An 18429-nucleotide genomic window follows, 5' to 3' on the forward strand; every position below is an offset into this window, starting at 1 on the left:
TTTTATAGTGTTTTAGAGTGAGTCCGTCTGTTGATTTTGGCATATCAATGATGTATAGCAACATATAGAGCCATAGAGGTGTGATTTTGGTGTAAAACAGTGAATAAGTTGAACACTGGATGGACTCGACCCTGATTTCGAAACTTTGAATTAATGTGATCTAAATCCAAACAATAATGTACATAGAGGTGTTAATCATATTTTTCTGTCAATTACTCGTACATTTTACTTGAATGATTATTACGTGCATCAATTTTTTTCTTCTTTCATCAAGAAATGGCGCCACCACTCTACCAGTCTATAAAAAAGGTTTTGCTAAATATTAAACAGGGTCTGAAAGTGAAAATTTTACATATTACATGAACCATTTTTGTAAAAGAAACCATACTTTTTTGTAAATAAAAAAAGAAACAGGTTAAAAAGGTCCGACATTACAACCCGGTTCTTAAACATTGACCGACCAAAAGTCGATATGGAAGTGGGGGCTGTTTTCCGGGGAGCATCAAATATGTTACTGAAAAAACCGATCACTCTCCTCCGGTGCCCATCGTCTTTTAATTCCACATCTACACTTCATTCAGGTAGGTCACTCACTGTCTAATGATAAATTAATCTATTCTGTACTCCAACGCTGGATATATTTATCTATTTTATTATTATAATGCAGGAGGAAGTGTAAAAAAGAGAGCGTACGATGGTGTATTGTTGGATGCAGGTGGAACACTTTTACAGTTGTCAAAACCTGTTGAAAATGTCTATGCTGATATTGGTCTTAAATATGGTCTGTCTTTCTTTCATTATCTATTACTATTATTATTGCTTTTGTTTATGAATCTTCATTTGTATTTATGAAAATGAATGAATTTATCTGTGTCAATTTTATGATTTTTTCTTTGTTTTTGTTCAAGTTGCTACTCGATTAACTCTTCTCTTACCTCAAGCTTGAAGAAGAATAAGCTCGTTTATATAGATATCTCATAAACCTCACTTTATAACTAGCCTCCTTCGACTTCTGCTTAGTCTAGTTTTTGTAGGTTCCATTGTACAACTAATCAAGCAATACCATCCTTTCGAGTTCAACTCAAGCTCGTGAACTGCTGAACTCATTTACTCCCCTAATTTTAACTCTTTTTTCCCTACATAATTATAAAATAGTGCTTTCTTTCTACTATAATTATAAGCAGTTTATGAAAGAGTGTTTCTTATTGCCGATCTGCTTAAAAAAGCAAGCAATAAGCAGAAAAGCAAGAAAATTAGCAAATTTCAGACACCCCTAAAGGGCCTAAACTATGGAAATAGGCAAAACAGCCCTGAACTACTTACATAGCTAATTTATGCAATAAGCACTTTAAAAAGCAATGACAAAGATATTTGAGTATCAATGAGAAGATACGCTTTTATGATACTGTATCATAGGTTTATATGTTAAATTATTTGCATCTAGGTTTGAAAGCAACTCCAGCTGATATAAAACAAGGATTTAAAAGAGCCTTTTCTGCACCATGGCCTGAAAAGCTTCGTTACCAGGTATCCATTGTCATCTCCTTTATTGTTCAGTTAAAGACAAGTACTTATTAACACATCCTTTCTAAATTAGAGTTGTATTATGGATATTTTACATGACCAGCAGCAATATTTGCAGCCTTAGTTCAGCAAATTTCCATCTTTTACATTTTGTTTGATTAAACATTTGCTTCTTGTAGATGGATAATTTACATTATTTTCTTGTTTCATGTTGGTAATGGTTATTAACTCAAGTTGTATTATTTCATCAGCATATAATTAATCTTTAATGTTTGAGGCGAACAGAAGTAGTGTACTTTTGATATTACGAGCCAATCGTCGTGGGACGTTGACCAATATCTTGTTTAACAGGGGGATGGAAGGCCATTCTGGAAGCTTGTAGTCTCTGAAGCCACTGGTTGTGCCGATAATGATTACTTTGAAGAAGTTTATGAGGTGTGTTCCATAAAGACTGAATGTTGTATTATGTTGTGCTATCAGCATCTAAAAATGTAAGTTTATGCACGTTAACCAGTACTATGCCAATGGTGATGCTTGGCACCTTCCAACTGGAGCTTATGAAACCATACTGATTTTAAAAGACGCTGGAGGTCATAATCATCAAGTACTCCTTTTTTTCTTCTTCTAAAGTTGGGACGTTTTGTGAGTAATGCATCTTTTTGTTTATGTGAACCCCCAATTGCGAAACATGATACAGTTAAACTCGCTGTTGTGTCCAACTTTGACACTCGCTTGAGGAAGTTGCTACGGGAACTCAACGTTATAGACTTGTACGTATCAACACCTTTAATTGTTGTAGGCATTGTATAAAGATCATGTCTATGCATTACCAATATTACCATCAAACTTGTGAATTCATTTGGAACAAAAAGAGTGTAATGAGTAATGATTTATCTTCCTAACAACAAATTCTGAGTTTCTGACACTTGGCAAGATCAAGAGGTGAAATGAAGAGGACGAATTAGTGAACGACATATGATCATGTGGTATTAGGAGGATTAATAGGAAGAAAAGTTATGAGGATATATTTTTCCACATATGTAATTATGAAAAGGGAGAATGTGTATTACAGAGTTGTTTGGACATGCATTGATATTGGGTAGATTTATCAAAAGTGGATGATTAGATGTACTAAAACAGGCAGTAGAAATTGCTGTTTGGCTATGCTAGTGCTGTTTCAAGCTGTAATAAGATGATGCTTTCCACATTTCAAATACCTGAGAAATTATTAGATCAAAATAACACTAAAATGGCAAAGAAGGCACTATAATTAGACAATCATTTTCTAAGCACAGATCCAAACACACTCTTACTGGCATATATGCTAATTTTGTTGGCTGCTCTAGAATAGGCTGGAGGTGAGAAAACATGGATAATTCTTGAATAAGATGCCTCAATTGTTTCTTGAATCTGTATTTTTGTGGTTAGGTTTGATGCTGTCATAATCTCTTCAGAGGTTGGGTATGAGAAGCCAGATGCCAAAATATTTGAAACAGCCTTGGGTATGTTAGATTCTATATCTATTAATCATTAATTCTTGATGCGATGGTGATGCCTCATCGACTCTTGATGATTATGTAGATCAGATTAACGTGAAAGCGGCGAAAGCTGTACACGTAGGAGATGATCAAAAGGCTGATAAGCTGGGTGCAAATGCCGTTGGTATCAACTGCTGGTAAAGTTTACTCCATTATTCAAAGCAGATACTCTTGTATTTTCACCTGTTTGAAGTATTTTTACATTATTACAGATGGGATTTGAAATGATTCCTTTGGAACAGAAACGTCGCTAATATCTTTGATTCTTTGTTGATTGTTATGAACAGGTTATGGGGAAAAGAAGTGAAGACATTTTCAGATATCCAGGATCGAATTCTTGTACCTGAACTATAGCTTTTTACAAGCACTAAGCTGTTTTGGTCTGTTTTTCTCTCTTTTATAGCTAGATATAGAGGCCTGTACTGCTATCTTCATACGGGTTAGTGTGTATTAAACAAACTGAAGAAGTTAAACCCGATAAAGAATGAACAACACGTATCCTTACTGATCTCAATCCATTTTACTATCCATATACAAGCTTGTAATAATACGATATTTATGATCAACTTGAATCATAATTTCCTATTTTTTCTATTACGTTAATGAATTTGTTTTTTGGTAATGGTTATGTCACTTTCTATGGTTTGACATTGGGATATCATATGTAATTAAGCAACTAGTTTGGAGAGTTTAGAGTTTAGATAACACGTGAGTAAGTACCTGTATGTTATCGCGGTGAGATGGTGGGGTGATAGGTTATAAAGTGTGATAGGTCATAGAGTGTGATATCCAACCTTAACCGTATGAGTTCTACCCTCGGATTTAAAATTTCGTCGAAAGTATATTGAATGACATATCTAATGAAAGAGCATGAAATTTGAAGAACACCCATATAACTTTTATAACTTATCAATGTACAGTTTTTTAAATAAAAGATTTTGAATGAGTTGGAGGAAACAAATGATTTATGGAGAGAAAAAAAAAATGATTAGTTGAGATTTAAGGAGTGAGAAAGGGTATGATAATTATTGTAGACAAGGATAGTGCCCGCGCATTGCGGCGGTGAGATGGTGGGGTGATAGGGCATAGGAGGTGATAAGTCATGGGTTCTGCCCTCGGATTTAAAAATTCGTCGAAAGTATATCAAATGACATCTCTAATGAAAGAGCATGAAATTTTAAGAACACCCATACAATTTTTATAATCTATCGATAAATGGTTTTTGAGATAAGCCATTTTGAATGAATTAGAGGAATAAAATGATTTATAGAAGAGAGTGAAAAAAATGGGTGGTTGAGATTTGAGAAAAGAGAAGAAAATGAGTGGTTGGGATTTAAGGGTATTATAGGTATATTAAATTGAGATGTTTAAATTAATGAAAAAAGAAGAGAGTTAATTTAGGTAGTTCAAATCATCTAAGTTTAAAAACTGTGTCGGTGTTATGATGAATTTTGTTTTCCGGAACACGTTGATTTCCTTTTTTTTTGTTTCTACTAATTGGCATTAGATATATATATATACATAAGTTTAATTTAATTCCATTTGTATAATAATATTAATTATATATTAGCATGACAGTCATCATGAGCGCCAGAAAATTTCATTCGATTGTCTTAATTCGTTACAAACTAAATATGTATTAGTTTGCCGCACGTGTTACGGACTAAACGTGTTACAGTATATATTAATTGGATCAATATTATGTAAAATAGCACGACCATTCAGCAGGAGGAGGAGGAGGAGGAGGAGCAGTAGTAGTAGTAAGGACATTCAAATAATAAAAGAAAGAGTTTTCAATCGTAAGCTAGACTATGGCAGAGTGCTTTCAATGGCTACCACATCAAAAAGTAATTCTGAGACAGTACGTGCTATTCGAAGTTATCATATTCTTTTGAATTTACACTGTATTTTTTATATTGTATTTGAGGTAGATTATATATCTATCTATTTAAATAAATATTGTATGTTTTATGGGTACTTCGATGAAAACCCACACCCAACTCAGGAACAGGTGAATGAGACTGCTATAGAGTTGAATTGCCCTATCGAGAAGGTCGTTTTAGTATTATTTAAACAAGCGTGGCAAATCGAGAAGGGCTGCAACCCAAGATCCAACTAGAATCATATTTTCACAAGATCAAACTGTTTTACTAAAAACTATGACCTTAACCCGAACCCGATTATGAAATTAAAAAGAGACATAGCAAGAAGGTTCGACTGCCATGTTGAAACGGTGACCTGGTGGTTTCAAAATAAAAGATATAGACGGGTACTACACGCACATATACCTTATTTACGTTTCGTATAATATAGTCAAAGTCAAGTATGGTTAATTAACTTCTATATCTTTTTATAAATTAGTTATTTATTCCTTGCAATTTCCATTATGGCTCAATAGTTGAGCATCAGCTTTACATACCGTAGGTCTCGAGTTTGAGACATGAGAAAGACAATTCAAAGAATTTTATATATAAAGTCCTCAAGTGAAGCAGGTTTGAGTCCTGCAGAGAGCGCATGGTTTTATCCTAATTAAATGTCGTGCATTCGGACGTTCCAAGTTGGAGGTTTCTCCTCCTATTAGGTAGTGAGCGTAAGGGGGCTCTCTAACGGGAATCCGGTTAAGACAATGTAAGTTAGATCCCTGTTGTAATCAAATGATCTATACCTTTCAGAAAAGGTTATTTATTTCTTATCTTATTATGGATAAGAGTTGGAGGAGCACAACAAAATAACAATATTGTTCAAAATGTAGTTATTAGTATCTTATTTTCTTTTAATTAATTTTTGCATAACAAGAAAATGGGAATTTATTTTATTTTTAAATGTGCACCCGAAACAGGAAGGATGAAGAGTTGGTCATCAAGCCAGAGGAGCCCCCGAAAATGCTCTGCATCTAGGTTCTTTTGTCGTTGGGACTTACTAGTTTTATTTTTTCTTCTAACTAAATTATGCGTAGTTAGGTTTCTATTGAAATATTTACATGGAAATTAATGACAAATTGAAAACAATATGTGTCCTTTACGGGTTTTGAATCCCGAAGTTGTTTTTCACGGTCTATAAGGGAAATTGAAACTAATGTAAAAAAGACCTTCAATATTGTTGAGTATGATGATTGAATCTAGATTGGTGAGGTCAAAGATCGATCAACTTAATCAAAACTAGGTGTTAACTTAGGTCAAAAACTCAAAATGTTTGTAAACATACTTCTAGGGTCTTATGAAAATGTCATATAATTCAAAATTTATATAAAAATTCCAAACCGACTACCAATTACTATTATTATGTAGTATATAAATTTACAATATAGTACGGCAACAGAAAGATGCAGTCATAAATAAGATTATATATTAGCAAAAATTTATTGTACCTTGAATTAAAGTGATTGTAAAATCATTAATCAATGAATGCTTGATAATAAAAATTCAACAGCGTTCTTACTTGATTGATCATCATCATATTTTCCTGGAAGCCGCCCAAACCCTAAATTTATTCCTATTTTCAGTTTAGGGATGTTTTTCCTACGATGTTGTTTTTTTGGTGAGCGTGGACTGGTTATCATTGGCTGACATGGATATTTTGTACAACTAGTGATTTTTATACTACGTAAGAGTATATGGTGTCGAAACCCTTGTATATTACTCTTTTAATATTATTTATTCAATAAATAAATATTTGGGTCCATATGAATTTTATGGATTAAAATTTAATGAAAATGTGGATCTAAACTTAGGTACCTAAATAAATGGTAATACAAAGTCGCAGTCAACATATTGGTTCCAACACATTTAGGAAATAGCTGTGATCTAGTGACAATTTGATCTCCAACACAAATTTAGGGCCAACAGCAAGTTATAAAGTTCACACTTCACAAAGTCGTGAATGTATCTGAAGACCTAACTCGGGTTGTCTCATATATCACCAAATTCTAACTATTTGGCATTCTAATGGCATAAGAGATCAACAAAATTAAAAAAAATATAGAACACATGAGAAAAATTATATTAAAGCCAACCAAGTTCCAAAATAGCCATTACCATCTTCTCCATTTCAACAAAGTGTTATAAAGCAAGACATCTAAAAAGTAAAAGAACCTCTGATCTCCATTGCATCTAGTAGTCTTTACTTAGCCTCTGCAGCCCTCTTCAACCTTGCACCCAAATGACGTTTGTTTGCTCTCTCAACACGCAGTTTGGCATAAGCATTGAATGATCTCATCTCTTCGGTGATCTTGACAAGGTCAGTCACGGGCTTGTCCCTGACAATAGGCAACACATGACCTCGAGGCTGGATGGTAAGCTCTTTGGGAGCAGAATAATCACCAGCCTGATTGATGAACATAAGCATTGTTAATCAACTAAAATATAGAGGGCCAAAGAGTATAAGTGGTGATATTAAATCTCATTACTTACTATTCAGATTGTATTTTATTTCAAACAGATCAGACTGGTAAATTGAAAAAAATTAGCCGAGTAACAATCCAAAAAAATTAAAAAGTTACCCAAAGTAACTATATTCCATTCCTTTAAACTTTAAAATACCACGCCACCCTAAAGCTATACTTACTACAAAGTATTAAATTTATATAAGCTTCATGATTCATTGTTGCCCAACATCAGTACATCCAAAGTGTATTCCTTTAAACATAAAAGCGCCTAAACCGGTAAACTCAAATGATACATTACGGCAAAGTATTAAAAAAAATTATATAGCTTGATGATCATCATTGCTACATCAATTACTTGTAAAGTTAAACACTTGGAACAAAAGGAAATCCAGGTCATCCAAACCGAACCTTTTTCAATGAATACAATAATGAAAGATCATCTCTCCCAACCCACATTAAACTCAAAATATCCGACCTCTACCTAAGAAATCAATCGGTCAACATCACAAACTCAAGAAAACTTGAAGATCACTTAAAAAGAAACACGGATAACGGAAGTTTACCTTGGTTTTCCCAGCACGTCTAGGGAAGATGACAAGCGTAGTCATGATTTTGATTCCTACTCTGCATCACAACACATCACATCATTAACTATTTACTAGTAAATACCTTGCTCCTCGCATCTTACAAAATATATATCCTTACACAAATATATTTATTTACTATATATTATAACTAGTCACAATGTACAGTTTGAGATTATCTTAGTTCTATACCACAAATATAGGACAAAGACTACTATAATAGATAAATATCATAGACAAATAGGATTAATAAAATCATAATATGATAGACAAACAATCAAAAACAAATATATCAACAACAATTATGACTATAAACATCAAGGAATTGATCTATTAAAATCTCAGACACAATGTTGAATACAAGCAACCCGAATTAATAAAATTTTGCAACCATTCATCATTCATTGTTTAAGTTTGATAAAGATACTCAGCTCATAATTAGACTAATAATACCAATAAGAAAACAGAATATTAAAGAATTCATGAGCTTACCGAATAAAGTAAAACAATAATTAAATCACTATTTGTGTGCTGCTCTTTCTGTTAGGAACTTAGGATTACGAACCGAACAAAAACCAAACGGCTTTTTGCGGCCGCCTCTTGCACCTCCCTTTTCTCAATTAGTTAATTGATGATATTTATACATATACTTGTCGATATCTTCATACCCACGTGAGACCGACCTCAACATAGACTTGGGCTCCTCTTTTGTATTATGTTGTCAAAGCTTGATTAAATTAATTAAAAAGTCCATTATAAGCCCATCTTCTTGAATAAATAATCATGCTAACCTTTTTTTGAAAAGTAATCATGCAACTAATTGAACTATGACTTGGTGTTAATCGGCCCACTATTCGACCTTGACTAAATTGTTTACTTTGAGCTTCTTCAAGATGCTCCAAAATTTGCATGATTAACACCAAGTCATAGTTAATTAGTTGTGAACCTCCAGTAATTTATCACATCAAGCTCCTAACAGAAAGTGGGGCTCCAAATCAATCATTACTTGTGAACCTCCAGTAATTTATCACATCAAGCTCGCGATTATATGTTCAAATCTTTCGAGATTCAATAAAACTAGTGAGATTTTCGATCATCTTCTTTGTATTCAATAAAACTAGTGATTTGAGATTGAAGTAGTATGTTTTTTTTATTTTAAAGAAAATAAAATTAGATTTTGAGAAAATAAAGTTCTAAGATATTACATTAAACTAATAAGTAATTTTATCTATTAAATTTGAAATCAGTAATGAGAATCATATTTAAAAGGGAAATCATTTCTATATCTATTAATCATTTGATTCTTTACTCCAGTATTCCAAGCAGATGCCCTTGTTTTTGCACCTGTTTGAAATACTTTTACATTACTACTATACAGATGGGATTTGAAATGATTCCTTTGGAACATAAACGCCACTAGATATAGATGCCTGTAATGCTATCTTCATATGGGTTAGTGTGTAAACATGTCAATATAAGAAATGTGATGGAATCGTTGCTCTGTATTGATTCATGACTCTCAATATATAATGTTTACAATCCTAAAATTAAGGCATGTGATTGGCTATTTCCATATCAACATGAAGCTAACTTTACGTATACTAAGGAAGAGATTACAGCAATTAATATTGACATATTTTACATAAATATACATTGCTATCATACCCCCGCAGTCGAAGCTGGAGGAGGACGGATGCTGAGACTGTCTCTGAAATCAATGAATAGAACACGAGGAAGTCCCTTCGTAAAGATATCAGCTATTTGATAACGAGAAGGAACATGCAAAACTCGAATTTGACCACGAGCTACCTTTTCACGCACAAAGTGTATGTCCAGCTCAATATGTTTTGTGCGTTGATGTTGGACGGGATTGCCTGAGAGATCAATGGCACTGACATTGTCACAATAAACCAGGGTAGCTGTTCGAAGTGGGCAATGTAATTCTAAAAGCAGATTCCGCAACCAACACATTTCTGAGACAACATTAGCGACTCCCCGGTACTCGGCTTCAGCACTTGAACGAGAGAGAGTCGGTTGTCGTTTAGAAGACCAAGAAAGTAAATTATCTCCAAGGAACACACAATAACCAGAGGTTGACCGACGAGTATCTGGACATCCTCCCCAATCAGCATCGGTGTAAGAGACGAGGCTTATAACAGAGGTTGGGTATAGATGAAGTCCATGAGTCAGGGTGCCCTTGATGTAGCATAAAATGCGTTTGAGGGCATTCATGTGAGCTTCTTTTGGAGCATGCATATGAAGACATACTTGCTGGACAGCATAGGTGATGTCGGGTCTGGTAAAAGTAAGATATTGTAACGCACCCGCGAGGCTTCGATAATGAGTGGGATCAGGAAATGGATCCCCAGAATCAACACTTAATTTGGTGTTGGTGTCAACAGGGGTGGTCGCGGGTTTGCATGATGACATACCAGCGCGTTCAAGAAGATCCTCGGCATAGTTTTGTTGAGATAGAAAAAGACCTTTGGAATGTCGATGAACTGAGATACCCAAAAAGAAGCTTAAGGGACCAAGATCTTTCATTGCAAATTCCTTGGCAAGAAGAGACATGAGATTTTGACGAAGAGCATCAGAAGATGTAGTGAGAATTATGTCGTCCACATACAAAAGAACATATGCCATGTCTTGCTCATGCTTGTAAATGAACAGAGAGTGATCACACTTGCTGTGAGTAAAACCCAAAGTATAAACAAAATCAGCAAATCTTTGGTACCACGCACGCAGAGCTTGCTTTAAACCGTATAGAGACTTCTTTAGCAAACAAACATGATCCGGATAAGAAGAGTCGCGAAAACCCATCGGTTGATGCATGAACACAGTTTCATTTAAATTCCCATGCAAAAATGCATTTTTGACATCAAGTTGATGAATAGGCCATGATTTTCCAAGTGCAATGCTTAAAACAGCCCGAATTGTTGCGGGTTCCACCACAGGACTAAATGTTTCTCCGCAATCAACACCAACTTGTTGTGCCCTGCCATCACCAACAAGACGAGCTTTATATCGCTCAAAAGACCCATCAGAATTTTTCTTATGATGAAATATCCACATAGATCTAATGATATTCATATTAGGCTTGCGTGGTACTAACTCCCAAGTCTTGTTAGCAATTAGAGCATTATATTCGTCAGTCATGGCATGTTTCCAATTCGGGTCATGAAAAGCTTCCTTAGGATTGCGAGGTATAGGGGAAATAGAGGTGGAAGCATGTAAGTTAAAGGTTTGTTTGGGTTTGGAGATGCCTGACATGGCACGGGTGGTCATAGAACGGGCTGGAGCGGGCTGATGTGAAGGAGGAGGTGCCCGAGATGGGTTCTGGTGATTGGAGGGGTTAGATGTAGCTGAGGGAGTAGACTGGATGGGAGCAGACTCTATGACTTGATGGGGTGGCGGGTTCGGGGAGGCTGGTAACTCACGTGGCAACTCGGTGGATGAGATGGTAGAGTTAGACTTTTAGGTGTGTTCAGAGAGTATTTGGTGAAGAAATAGGGGATGTAAACCACTGTCCAGAAATTTATAGGAGTTGTTGACAGGTGGAGCTAGTTTAGAAAAAGGAAATATGGATTCGTCAAAAACTACATGACGTGAGATATGTATTTTGTGAGAAGACAAGTCATAGCATTTATACCCCCGATGATTAGACGGATACCCCAAGAAGACACACGGGGAAGATCGAGGTGCAAGCTTGTGGATTGTGGTTGATGGAAATAATAGGTAACATAAAAAACCGAAGACTCGTAGGTGTTCGTAGGATGGGTCACGCTGATAGAGTAATTGAGTAGGAGAGGCATAAGAGATTATTTTGCTTGGAAGAATATTCAAGAGATAGGTTGCCATTTGCAAAGCATGGTGCCAAAATGTGTTTGGCACTGATGAATGAGTCAGTAGCGTGCGAATAATGTTATTTATGGCTCGAATTTTTCTTTCGGCTTTTCCATTTTGTGAGAATGTATGAGGACAAGAAAGACAAAATTCCATGCCATTAGACTTGCAAAAAGTGGTAAATGATTCATTTGTATACTCTTTGCCATTATCACATTGAAAGCATTTAATTGTACGTTCAAATTGATATTTAACAAGTTTGCTAAAATTTAAGAATATGGAGTAAACTTGAGATTTTGTACTGAGAGGATATGTCCATAGAAAGTTAATTTTATCATCCAAAAAACGAATGTAATAGCGGTGGCCAGCGAAGCTAACAATTGATGACGTCCAAAGATCACTATGAATAATATCAAAAGGCATAATAGTGCAAGAAGTAGAATTACGAAAAGGTAATTAACTTGTTTACCAAACACACAAGATTGACAAATTCTAGACTTTTTAGAGTCTTGACAATTAATAAAGGACTTATTCTTAAGAGAACTTAAAATGGAATCGCCCGGATGTCCTAAACGACGATGCCATAAATCTTGAGAAATGGCAGAGAATGCTGATGGTGATGTAACTTGATGGTAAAGGGGTGGGGTGAGTGGATATAGATCCCCTGTGCTGTTACATCTCATGATGGGTATCCGCGTCGGGAAGTCCTTCACATGAAAACCAAAAGGGTCAAACTCAATAGAAATATTATTATCGGTAGTGAGTCGACGAACAGACAGTAAATTTTTAATAAGATGAGGAACATGAAGAGTGTTTTTCAAATGGAGTGGAGGGTGAGGAAAGGGTAGCCTTTGATAACCCGAATCACGAATTGGAATCTCATGCCAATTACCAACAATAATACTTTTAGGAATGCTCGAATTGTAATAAGAATGGAAGTTACCTGACGAGTTCGTCATATGAGAGGTTGCCTCACTGTCCATGTACTAGTTGTTGTCAAGAGGATTAAGAGTCATGGTGTGTAGTGCCTGCTCAATATCAGTTGGAGCATAGTTTGAAGATGAAGCATTATAGGCCTGCTGTGGTCGAGCTCCAAGAATACCAGGAGAGTTAGACGGGCCTTGGTTAGGTCTGGTCCAATTAGATGTAGGATATGGACAAGGAGAATAGGCCCATGGGTTTGTAGGCCAAGACCAAAAAGGATTCATTGGCCAAGGTGGTGAGTTCATGTTGCGATTCCTTGCATTAGACGAGGAGTTATGTTGCCAGTTCTGTTGTCCCCTCCCTCTGCCTCGTTGATTTCCTCTGCCACGACCACGACCACGGTTAGAAGGTTGTTGCCCCGCGGGTCGAGAGTTCTGGTTCAAAAGATACCGGGTACGATCTTCGGACGAGGCAGGTGCGATGGTGGTATGGAGGGTTGCCCCTGCGGCTGTTGCTGCTGCAGTTGATTGGTTGGACTTGCGGGTTTCTTCAAGAACAAGTTGCGAACGAGCCTTATTGAAAGTGGGCAGTGGATCAGTTTGTTGAATAGTCATGGCAATCCCATCATAACTCTCGTTAAGACCGGCAATGAGTTGAAGAACGAGACGGTGATCAGAGACGGGTGCCTCAACATTTGCGAGTTGATCTGCTAGCATTTTAAGTTCTTGACAATAGGAATACATGTTGGAGAATTGATCAAGACGGGTGTTAGAGAACTTGTTTTCGAGATATACAGCCCGAGCATTTTTGTTATCTTGATATATGTCTGCGAGTGCTTTCCAGGCTTGTTGAGCAGTAGAATCAGGCTGAAGAATAGTATTAAGAAGGTCATTAGAGATTGTGCTATAGATCCATTGCAGAACAATAGCATCAATTTGGGACCATAGTTCGGGATCTTTTGTTTTCTCTTGTTGTTTGTCTTTATCGGTTTGAGATGTGGTGGGTTTTGAAGGAGGGAGAATGTGATCGAGTACTCGATACGCCCTACAGTGGATCTTAAATAGTTCCGCCCATGATGTGTACTGACCCTTCTCCATCTCAAGGGTCACAGGAATAAAGTTGTGGATATTGCTGACTGTAAGAGCCGGATGAAGCTTTGAATCAGCCATGGGATGGAGTTTAACAGAAAAAAAAAAGAGAAAAAAAAAAGAAAGAAATGAAGGAGGGCGGTGGTAGGGTTATTTTAGAGGCTCTGATACCATATAAGAAATGTGATGGAATCGTTGCTCTGTATTGATTCATGACTCTCAATATATAATGTTTACAATCCTAAAATTAAGGCATGTGATTGGCTATTTCCATATCAACATGAAGCTAACTTTACGTATACTAAGAAAGAGATTACAGCAATTAATATAGACATATTTTACATAAATATACATTTCTATCAGTCAAGCATACATCAAACAAATTGAACAAGTTAAATCCAATAAAGAATGAACTACGGATACACGTATCCTTACCGATCTCTATGCATTTTACAATCCATATACAAGCTTGTTGATGTTTATGATCAACTTGAATTATACTCGTAGTTTTAATGAAATTGTTTTGGTTAATGGTCATGTACTCATAATCCTATGGTTTGACATAGGGACATCATATGGATCTCTTAATATTTAGCAACTAGTTTGGTGAGTATAAAGTTTTAATAACATAATGGAAAGAAAAAAAAAAGTTGGTCAATGCGTCACAAGCTATAGCTAAAAGTACTATATGCTCATTTGAGATAAATTAAGACGTCTAAAGTAGCTACACTACAAGTGTACATTATGCGTCACAATAAATTTGGTGTATAGAGATGTCTTTTTACACAAAACTCCATTTTTTTGGTAACTTAACTCCAAATAGATTTCTAGAATATAACTTTAAAATGAAGGATTGAATGAAACTTACAGATGTTGATGTGTGTTTTGCATCATATATAAATAACACCAAATGTGATGTTTTGGTTAGAGGTGATTTTTTACAACAAAAACACCAAGTTTGATGGTAGATACACATATACGTTAGACATGGTCTAAGTATCTCATTCACTTTATAAAGGATTTTTTTTTTAACCTTGAAGTAATATATCAGCTCAAATCATAAATGTTACAAGGATAAAATAAAGGGGAGGGAGGGTTGTCGATCGGAAAAGAATTAAAAGGGATATGTCTGGTCTCGTGATACCATGTAAGATGATAATGAATTCCCCTTGGGGTTTTCCCTTCTCATTGATATTAATTTATAGAATAACAAATTACATTTGACTACCTCGAACTTATAACATATTCTAAACTAATACATATATAATAATATAATGGTCTAACAGACGAGTTATGGACATATGCCTATGTCTCAATACAGCTACATGCAAATATGCAATCAAGAAATCAACCACAAAAGACAAACCTTAATTCTTTATACTCCTCTGTTCCACTTTAATTGTTCTATTTTGACTGGTCTAGTCTTTTTCTTCCGACTTTGACCGTAAATATCTTTATTTGTGTTATGTATTAGTTGATGAAAGTTATATCAATGAAAAGTACATTTAAAACTTAATCAATTCATATATGTTATATCTAGTATTATATAACACAAACAAAATAATTACGATCAAAGTTGAAAGAAAAAGACTCAAAAAGTCAAACTATAAGACTTAATATGGGACGAAGAGAGTATCCCAATCTAGACAAGTACGTATCAAAACAAAACAAAGCATTTCAGTTAGCAATCTTTTGAGAGGAACTTTCCCAGTAAAAAGTTTAAAACCATTTTATACCTTCTTTAATCCACACAAAATATAGAAAAACACCCAAATATGACATAACCAAATAACCAATTTATACACCCCCACATACAAACATATAAATTCAGATTTGTTATGTTACAATCTCGGAGGTATTTTTAAAAGCGGTCACGACTTTTGAGTAGAGCTACGATGGTCTATATCACACCTTTCTGATACCTGAAATATATTGTTGTTATCCGGGTTACGGATTGGCCCGCAAAAAACCCGAGCCCGCATACTAACCCGGACCAGACCAACCCAATGAAACATGGTCCGGTCCTCGGTCCACATATTTTGTATTTTTCGGGTCATGGGCCGGGCCTGGGTTGAGGCTGGGTCGGGCCGGGTTGAGCCCATGATCACCTTTAATTAGAAGAATGGTGAAGAAGGGTAAGGAAAGATCTGATTAGGCAATGGCATGTAATTTCCACTTAAGCAAATATAAAATGGAAAATGAAATTAAAATTAAAAGTGACTGGCTACCTTGTCGCGGACCATAAATAAAAGTTTTTACCAGTTTCAATCCTCACAATAGACAAAGTTTGGTCCTAAAAAAGATATTCGGAACAAATTGAAATACTTTCTAATCAAATAGCCCTACTTTTAATTAGGAAAATTATAACTTATTTGTAAGTTGTATTATGTTTGATTGAAATAGAATGGTAATAAGTTTTGTAAAAAAAGGCGTTAACTAAAACACTGCAAAATTAAATAAATTCAGATTTTGTGTTTTATATTTTATAAAAGTGTATTTATGATGATCATGAATTATTTTAAAATCAATCAAACAAACACTGAACTACTACTAAACTAAATATTACTACTAAATCATTAATGATGTTCTTCTCAACTTCATCTTTAATTTTCTTTTCATACTTAACCGACAAAAATTTCCTTTCCTTTTAAAAAACTAAAGGTGCACACCAGGTGTTTGTGAAATGTCCCCAGTGAAACCCAAAAAGCATAATGCTAAAGATAGGGGCCCTAAAAAGATGCTACTAAGAATAAGGTATCTAATACGGTCACGAAGCTCCCACGTGTTTTAAGAAGTTCAAAATCAGATTCAAGTGATGTGCATGGGGTCGCTATAGAAGTTTTGGCAGATTCAGGTGACTCTGTTGAATTAGTAAAAGAACCTACACTTGTGGCTAAGAAACATGGATGTGAGGATACTGATCAGGTGGAAAGTGTTGAACCACTAAACGAGATGGAAAATGTTAATAATGGGAAGAATAAAGCTGATAGGACTGATAAGAATGTAAAGGTGGCTGATGCTAATGAAAAGGCCACAAATCAGGAGAATGTCCAGAATGCTGAGGACGTGCCTAAAATGTCTTATGCTAGTGCACTTCAAACTGAAAAACAGGTTCGCAAAGTTAATTTTAGGCTTTTGGAATCACAATCTGAGATTGAAGGGGCTGATGTTGTTATTCCATTGGCATCGGCTGTGGAGGTTTCCTCGAGGTTTGAGAATACTTTGTATGGATATTTTCTCGGTAAAAGGCTTGCATTTCCCATTGTTGAAAACTACGTAAATAATTCTTGGGCAAAGTTTGGGATTTCAAGAGTAATGATGAACTCCATGGGATTCTTTTTCTTTAAATTCCAGACTAAGAAGGGAATGGAGCAGGTTCTAGAACATGGTCTATGGATGATAAGGTCCATACCGATATTGCTGAATATATGGACTCCTGATGCTTCTTTGACAATACAGGAAATCACTAATGTCCCTGTGTGGATTAAATTGCACAATGTGCCGTGTGCTGCCTATACAGAAGACGGGTTGAGTATGGTGGCCTCGAAAATTGGTAAGCCAATAATGTTGGATTCATATACTAGTTCTATGTGTGTGGACTCTTGGGGACGTACCAACTATGCCAAGGCTCTTGTGCAAATTGATTCATCGATGGATTTTAAGGATAGCTTGATAACTGTTGTGCCTAGTTTGAATGGGAAGGATCACACCAAGGAAGTGGTCAATGTAGAGTATGAGTCGCGCCTTCTACGATGTTTTACATGTAAAATCTTTGGACATAATGACGCTCAATGCCCTAAGATGGTGAAACTTGTACCTACTACAAAGGAGAATGATGATTTTATTGAGGTTGCTCGTCAGAAAGGAAAAAGGAAAAGTGGGCAGACTAATGGAAAGCAGATTGTGGGGATCAAAATATCAAAACCAGATTTTCAATATCGAGTTAAGCAACCTTTTAACTCCAATACTTCACAATGGCCAACAAAAGGCTAAGCAACATGATCATACGGGCCTTTTACTTCTCAAGTTCATGTAGAAGAGTCCATCAAGACTCATAATTCTTTTTCTTCTCTTCAAGATAATGTTCAAGGGGTGCATGATGTTCGAAATGATGTTGGGGACAATGTAATTGAACGGGTTAAACCAGATAGGAAAAAAGAAGAGTATCGATTTAGTAAAGATCCAAAAGTTATAACTACGATATTTGATGCCAATAGTGATGACGAGGAGGTTGAAAATATATTCGATGAGTTAGGGGCTTATATGGATACGGAAATAGGAGCAAGCACTCCTATTGACCATGTTTCCAATGTTTAATCTTGTCGCATGGAATGTTAGGGGGATAAACCAACCTCCTAAACAAAAAGAGGTTCGTCAGGTGGTGTCGGAGAATCAATTAGCTGTTTGTGCCATTTTAGAGTCTCACATTAAACCGGTTTATGTGGAGAAGCTTTGCTCTAAAGTGTTATGGAATTGGAATTGGATGACGAATGGTAACCTTTGCAACAAGGTTTCGCGTATTGTGCTTGGGTGGAATCCTGATT

At 35.7% G+C, this 18429-nt stretch overlaps 2 protein-coding genes across 2 annotated transcripts; one reads left to right on the top strand and one right to left on the bottom strand.

Annotated features, from left to right (window-relative positions):
• Positions 1-429: 429 nt before the first annotated feature.
• LOC122578389 (haloacid dehalogenase-like hydrolase domain-containing protein 3) lies at positions 430-3684 on the top strand. Its single transcript, XM_043750343.1, has 9 exons — positions 430-581; positions 668-781; positions 1445-1527; positions 1876-1959; positions 2039-2114; positions 2222-2294; positions 2953-3026; positions 3106-3199; positions 3350-3684. Exons 1-9 carry the CDS (start codon positions 473-475, stop codon positions 3414-3416), a joined length of 774 nt encoding a protein of 257 aa, XP_043606278.1. The 5' UTR covers positions 430-472; the 3' UTR covers positions 3417-3684.
• A 3367-nt stretch (positions 3685-7051) lies between these two features.
• LOC122587154 (60S ribosomal protein L13-1-like) lies at positions 7052-8645 on the bottom strand. Its single transcript, XM_043759279.1, has 3 exons — positions 8523-8645; positions 8010-8070; positions 7052-7385 (listed from the first exon to the last, which is right to left on the bottom strand). Exons 2-3 carry the CDS (start codon positions 8052-8054, stop codon positions 7182-7184), a joined length of 249 nt encoding a protein of 82 aa, XP_043615214.1. The 5' UTR covers positions 8055-8070; positions 8523-8645; the 3' UTR covers positions 7052-7181.
• Between the last annotated feature and the right edge of the window lie 9784 nt (positions 8646-18429).

The sequence above is a fragment of the Erigeron canadensis genome, chromosome 1, assembly GCF_010389155.1.
Source record: "Erigeron canadensis isolate Cc75 chromosome 1, C_canadensis_v1, whole genome shotgun sequence".
In the NCBI taxonomy this organism is placed as follows: Eukaryota; Viridiplantae; Streptophyta; class Magnoliopsida; order Asterales; family Asteraceae; genus Erigeron; species Erigeron canadensis.

What these genes read in the sequence shown, in the direction of transcription:
- LOC122578389 (XM_043750343.1), top strand. Translation starts at nt 473, where the DNA reads ATGGAAGTGGGGGCTGTTTTCCGGGGAGCATCAAATATGTTACTGAAA. An exon ending in GATTTTAAAAGACGCTGGAG is followed by an intron (nt 2,115 to 2,221) that starts GTCATAATCATC and finishes AACATGATACAG; the next exon opens with TTAAACTCGCTGTTGTGTCC. An exon ending in GAACTCAACGTTATAGACTT is followed by an intron (nt 2,295 to 2,952) that starts GTACGTATCAAC and finishes TTTTGTGGTTAG; the next exon opens with GTTTGATGCTGTCATAATCT.
- LOC122587154 (XM_043759279.1), bottom strand. Translation starts at nt 8,054, where the DNA reads ATGACTACGCTTGTCATCTTCCCTAGACGTGCTGGGAAAACCAAG. An exon ending in GACGTGCTGGGAAAACCAAG is followed by an intron (nt 7,386 to 8,009) that starts GTAAACTTCCGT and finishes TTCATCAATCAG; the next exon opens with GCTGGTGATTATTCTGCTCC.